General features: G+C 35.1%; 1 protein-coding gene across 4 annotated transcripts; it reads right to left on the minus strand.

Annotated features, from left to right (window-relative positions):
- Positions 1 to 274: 274 nt before the first annotated feature.
- On the minus strand, positions 275 to 6,038 carry LOC127985449 (PLAC8-like protein 1). 4 transcript variants are annotated; one of them, XM_052587453.1, is made up of 5 exons: positions 5,780 to 6,038; positions 5,360 to 5,408; positions 5,020 to 5,227; positions 2,630 to 2,766; positions 275 to 956 (listed from the first exon to the last, which is right to left on the minus strand). In XM_052587453.1, the coding sequence occupies exons 3-5, from the start codon at positions 5,195 to 5,197 to the stop codon at positions 825 to 827; spliced, it is 447 nt and encodes a 148-aa protein (XP_052443413.1). In that variant the 5' UTR covers positions 5,198 to 5,227; positions 5,360 to 5,408; positions 5,780 to 6,038; the 3' UTR covers positions 275 to 824. The 4 variants fall into 4 exon arrangements, with proteins under 4 accessions (XP_052443413.1, XP_052443412.1, XP_052443414.1 ...); XM_052587452.1 differs by having other exon boundaries at positions 5,360 to 5,483; positions 5,780 to 6,037; XM_052587454.1 differs by lacking the exon at positions 5,360 to 5,408.
- Between the last annotated feature and the right edge of the window lie 504 nt (positions 6,039 to 6,542).

The following is a 6,542-nucleotide window of genomic DNA, read 5'->3' on the forward strand; positions in this document are numbered from 1 at the left end:
GACAGATAGAGAGTTTCTGAAATATTGCCCTTGTTAAAACTAGCCCCAATCTGCACTACATAGAAAAAGAGAAAGTGTAAGGCAACACTTTTTAAAAAAGGGGGGATTTGTGACAAAAAAAACTGCCTAGTTTTTACATTTACAAGTATAAACATTTTAGAAAACAACTAACTGCTTTTTTTTCTTTGTTGTATATTAATAATGTTAATATTGATAATGTTCTTAACTTACATTATGCATAAATTATATATTATATAATAAATGAAACCATAAATACAAATCCCAATCTTTAATATAATTCTAAAATGTCACATTTAACGGCAGCATGCATAATTTCTTTATCGTTTATCCCAGGTAGATCAATTGTATTGCATTGCAAATAAAGTATTCATTATTCTTATAACACACTTTATTTTAGATAAAATGAGAGATGATGAGAAGTCACATCAGTTTTGGACCGACTTTGAAACACAATTAAAAATGATTGTGTTGAATTCATGTAGCGAAACCTTATGTATATGTACCGTGAGAGAGCAATCTGAAATCAAAGCATACACAGTCCCAGAAGCCATCAGAAACCTCTTCTCCACTCATCCGTCTCTCCACCCATCTGTCACTCCATCTCTCCGTCAGTCTGAAATGTCAGCGGCATCAATCTTCAAGCAGAGAGTTACTGATATGTCTAACCCTGCGTGAAGTTCAGGACCCCGCGTAATAAACATCCTGACAGCTGAGACGGCCCTTCGGTCTTTTAGAATCACCAAAAAACATGGATGGGAAGAAATCTGAGCTGTGCACACACACATACACACACACACAGTGTCTCAGGAGCTCTCCAGTGCGGTAGAGACGGTGTAGGTCTGTGTCTTCAGCCTCTTCTTCATCTCTCTGATCATCTGACAGAGGGCCAGAGGGTAGCAGCAATACACCGTAGTCCAGTCCTCACACACACTGCCCTAGAGACACACACAGGACGCTCTAATGTATTCTTAATGTAATATAGCCAGAGTTTGTAGATTTCTAAGCAAGGATATGTTTCCCTTATATTGATTTAACACCCCCGCCCAAGTCAAGGAATCTAGTTACGGAATTTAATTTAAGGAATCTTCATCTAACTGTCAAAACCGGATGTGTTCTACTTCTTAGCACGAGAAGCTTATGACAAGATAAATCTCTACACCTTAAGGCAATATTGTAAAACACTACTTTTTCAGGTCACCATAACCCACTGTTCAGCGGAAACTGGAGGCTACAGGAATATCTGACTTGAGTCGTTGGTATCTCGTATTACGGTGAATTTTTTGGCATGAACATCCATCATAGATTGAGTATAGGCAACCCGATCTCACGGCAATTCGTACATATTTTACGAGGTGGCTTATTCGTATGAATTCGTATGACCACACTCGTACAAATTCATACGATTCTTTCCAAATCGTTCGTATTTTACGAGTTGCACAATTCGTATGAATTTGTACAAATGACCTACACCTAAACCTAACCGTCACTGGGGTTTAGACAAATCGTATAAAATCGTACGAGTGAGGCTGTACAAATTCGTACGAATAAGCCACCTTGTAAAACACGGATTGATTGGTCGTAAGATAGCATTGGTATAGCTGGCACATTTCTAGAAAATTTTGCCATTTATGCTAATGCTCATTCTATGTTGTTTTACTTTAATGTTTTTTTTTTTTTTTAATTTAATTAATTTGAAAATGTTACTGCTAGCACTACATTAATGTGTGTGTGTGTGTGTGTGTGTGTATGTTACAAGGTTGAAGGTCAGTCCAAAAATGCGAAAATTTATATTCATCTGAACTATTAAATATTGCTACTTGATACCACACAGCGTTAATATTAACTAAAACTTTTAAATAAACAAACAAACAAATGTTACTTTAATCAAAACATTTTAACAAAAAAAAAAAGAAAGAAAAATAAAATTTCAGCCAGTAGCCAAGGAAACATTTCTCATAAAAATAAAAAATCTTAACAGAAAATATAATAGCAAATCAATGATATTAAAATTACACTGAATGCACATCGAACATGTTGTCACAATCCGGGTCAATGTCTACAAACAAGTTAAACTAGTTATGATTGATTATTCATATTTCCCCTTTTGAGCTGATTCCTTACAAAGGATATGAAGTATCACTATTATATTATTTTATACACTGTATTAATTATTAAATTAAATATATAAACATTTTTAAATGGGAAGAAATGTCATTAAATAAAGTTGAACAGAATGTGTAGGGACAAAGCCAAATTTGGCCTTTTCTTATATGCATAAAGCATTTATATAAATATATAAATTAAAAACTCCATGCACGGCATATTAATTATAATAAAAGTAAAATGATGACAAATGAGGACATGCATGACTGACTTTCTGGCATAAGATTTGTTACATACATCAGTGTGCATTGGAGTGCATACATTAGTCTGCACTTTGCTTTAAAAACACTAGAAGTGCACACTAAACAGAATCCTGCTAATTATGGTAATAGTAAACTAGCACTTTTTTTCTGCAACATTTTAGACTTAACTGAATATTGCAAAAAAGACACTTGCAAATATCCAGCACTAAACCCCACTCCCCCAATTACTGCTGAAAACTTACCCTGATTTTGAAGCGCTCTCGGATGCCCACCCTCATGGCGAACGTGGAGCCAGGCAGCAGAGGCAGACACATGCACTCCCCATACTGATGAGCCAGACTCAGGTCCAAGCAGCACGGCACAAACGCACCCATCAGACCTGCGCAGAAGAATCTGCAATTAGTTTAACACTGCTCATATTGACTACAAAAAAATAAAATAAAAAAAATAATTCTGATAAATATGACTTTGAAAGATAAATCAATGTCATTGCAAAAAGCTGATTTTTGTTTAATGCCCGTGTTTACTTTCAATTAATGGAAAATCATTAACAATTTATAATTATTAAGGAATGTCATTAACTTTTAATGACTGTGAAACGGTACCCAATCACTGGATCAGGAAAACAACCGTAATTACTCTATGCTTATAATGAAAAGTAATACATGGTGGAGTTCCAAGCCACTGTACAGCTGTAATTAAAAAAGAAAATGATTTGTACATAATTTATGTGGTTAAGTAATGAATGTGATTTGTAAAGTATTTTATTTGAGGAAGCAGGATACTCTGTATCTGCTGGACAATTCTAGTCATGGTTAACTGTGACAAACTACAGTAATTTGATACATAAGCAAAGTATTTAAGGAAATATTTTATAATTAACAATGTAATCAAGAAATCTAATGAAATAATAAGAGTAACCCTTATTCTGGATGCATTAATCCTAACTCATACCAAAACTTAACAACTACCTTACTATTTATAAGCAGCAAATAAAAAAAATAAAAATAAAAAAAAATATATATATATATAGTAATAATCCAGCCCCAAACTAAAGTGTGAGCGTAATGGGTTTTATAATGGGAATTTGTTTTCTATATTTTTAAACAAGACCAAAATGTGATTGCAAGGGCCCTCGTCTTGGAGCCAAAAGATAAAGATATATAGTTATGGAATTCTGTGTGCAATTTGTCAATAAAGGTCAATCTATATTACTGGTATAGAGAGGATTCATGGACAGACTTACAATGAATAAGCTGCTGCATTAGATTTTCTGAGGCTATAAACATATTAGACCAAATTATGTACCACTGGAGCTTCAGGCCAGTTTAATTATTTTTGTTATTTTTTTTTTTGCCTAAATAAAATAAAAACATGAATGCAACTTCATATTTCCTAGTGTGACTGTTTTTCATAATTGCAAACCTAAATCTCTTCCAATTTTGGCCTTATATCTAACAATGTTACTTCATCGTAAGATTCCATGCCCTGCAAAGTTAACTTGGTTTTTTTGAATTGCAACTTTATATCTTTCAACCGTGCCTTTGTTTCTCGCAATAGAGAACTTCTATCTCCCCCAATTTAGACTTTGAATCTAAAAATCTGACTTCTTATCTTGCAAAGTGAGTTTAAGACTTTTAAGTCAGTTGATGCTCGGTTGCTCATAGCTGTGACTTCATATCTCACAATATGACTGCTTCTCACGATTGCGACCTTAGGTCTCCAAACAGCCAAAAGAAGCATGTCTTAAAGCAGGCAGTAATTTGTGCTACTCTTGGTAGACTGCGCTGGTCATTATGATCTGTGCATATTGTCGGTAAATCACAGAATTTTCCCTCCCATCACTGCTTTTATGAAATTGCGCTCTTATGCTACTTTGCCTGTTTAGTAAATCTGTCCCTTCAAGTCTTACAGCTGCGACTGACAATGTTGCTTTATATTTAGCAATGTGGCTGTTTTTCATTATTGTATATTATCTAACAATGTTACAATGCAACTTTGAGTCCTGCTAAATGAGTTCAAGTCTTGCAGTTGCGACATCTTAACTTTCAATCTGACTGGTTTTCTTAATTGTGACTGTGATTCTTGTAATTGCAAACTTATTTCTCCCAATTCTGACTTCAAAATGTCACAATGCGACTTCATATATTGCCAACTGAAATTGTTGTGCAGTTGTGACTTTTTAGTTTTAGTTTTATATCTTGCAATGTGGCTGTTTTTCATAATTGTACAATTCCAATTTTTACCTTATATCTAACAATGTTGCTTCATATGTCACAATGCAACTTTTAAGTCTTTGCAAAGTTTAAGTCTTGCAGTTGCGACTTTTTAACTTTCAATCATACTGGTTTATTTGAGCCTGACTGATTCTTGTAATTGGAAACAATGCAACTTCATATTTTGCCAGTAGAATATGCTGCGCAGTTGCGACTTTTCAGCTTTAGTTTTATATCTCGCAAAGTCCCTGGTTCTCACAACCGTAACCTTTTATCTCTCCCAATTCTAAACCTCTAAAGGTTGCTTTATATCTCACAAATGTGACTTCATGTCTTGAAAAGTGAGTTTAAATGTTGTATTTGCAATTTTGTTTCTGAAAGCATTAACTCATAATGGCATTATCAATCTCTCTTACACGTGCTGGTGTCACCGCACACGTCCAACAGTCCAGTGCTCCAGTCTCCTCCTGTTTGAGTGATAGTGGTCACTGTTGTGGTGGTCACTCCGAGGCCAGGTTGAGTCAGGACAGGAAGTTCCATCTTCTCACTACCTGTTGGGTTTGCTTCAATATCTTTCCCACCAGAACAGTCCATTTGGTTTTGAGGGTGATGCCCAAAAAGCAGCTTCAGAACAAAAACACAGACATACAACTCTATAAAAAGAGCAGTAAAAAGGAATCCTTACCTGACCTGGAAGTTTTGACAGTACTGTGACATTAAACAAATGAAATGCATGCTAATGAGGTGAACACTTACAGAGTGAATGTCAAAGTGGTTCAGAACAATCCCTCACGATGACAACAGACTAAAGGAAAAGACACTGGTGAGTTTCCTGTGGTGACTGCTGTGTTTTTTCTGATAGCCGCGTGGCCAAGAAGCCCTGACAGAAAGCTGCTGTGAGCTGATAAGCCTTCATACTCACACACACACACACACTCACAGCACACAGGAGACCCCCACACAAATGAAAACACCTCTCAAGTGCATTTACATAGTAACTCTCAAGTCACAAACAGAAATGGATCACACACAACACCAGATGCAATTCAGAATTCCTCTCAGATACATTTATAGGACATACAATCAAGCATTTTGGGACTGGGCATTTTTCACACACACACACAACTTTAAACCAAAGCTTGCAAATGACGCCTCAAACATGCAATAAGAGCTTACCAGCCTTAGTGTGATGTGACAGTGCAGAATTGCACGTTCTCTCGAGGTTAATGTCTCGCATCACTTCCTTCTGCACCACAGCGAACGCACATCAAACTGGGTCACATCTACTAATCAAATATTGCATGTAGCTGTCATATGTAGAACGGCTCGATTATGTTTTCCTCTCAAGTCTGTACAAAAGCACACAAGCGTCCATCTGAGCGTGTTTCTTTGTGGCTGATCTCATCTCCACCTGCATCCGACTGTAAAAATGAGCTGTCTTCATATCTGCTACGGCCTGCTTGGCTGGAAAATAGATATATCCCTCATAGCGCTTTCTAGTTGGCACATTTTCAGTGCTATTTGTGTCTTTTTTTTTTTATAAACATATGACCTTCAAAGAAAATTTGTATTTTCTTACCTTAGTGTCAAAATACCACAGCCATAACAACCAAAGCTATTGGGAGAGTATCAGACTAGTGATCATCCAATATGGTTTTATCAAAGTAGCCAATAGTTATTTATCATTATTAACCCTAAAGAAAAGTTTTTTTTTAGTTTTTTTTTATCAAAAATACACTAAAACATTAATTTTGTGAAATATTACAATAAAAAAAAATTATTTACATACATATTATTCCTTTGATGTAGATTAATTTTTAATAACATTATTTCAGTCACATGATTCTTCAGAAATCATTCTAATATGTTTATTTGCTGCTCATTTTTTTTTATTAATTTATTTGAAATTGAGATAATCTTATATTGTTTGTTCATAATA

Source organism: Carassius gibelio, chromosome B21 (assembly GCF_023724105.1).
Source record: "Carassius gibelio isolate Cgi1373 ecotype wild population from Czech Republic chromosome B21, carGib1.2-hapl.c, whole genome shotgun sequence".
In the NCBI taxonomy this organism is placed as follows: Eukaryota; Metazoa; Chordata; class Actinopteri; order Cypriniformes; family Cyprinidae; genus Carassius; species Carassius gibelio.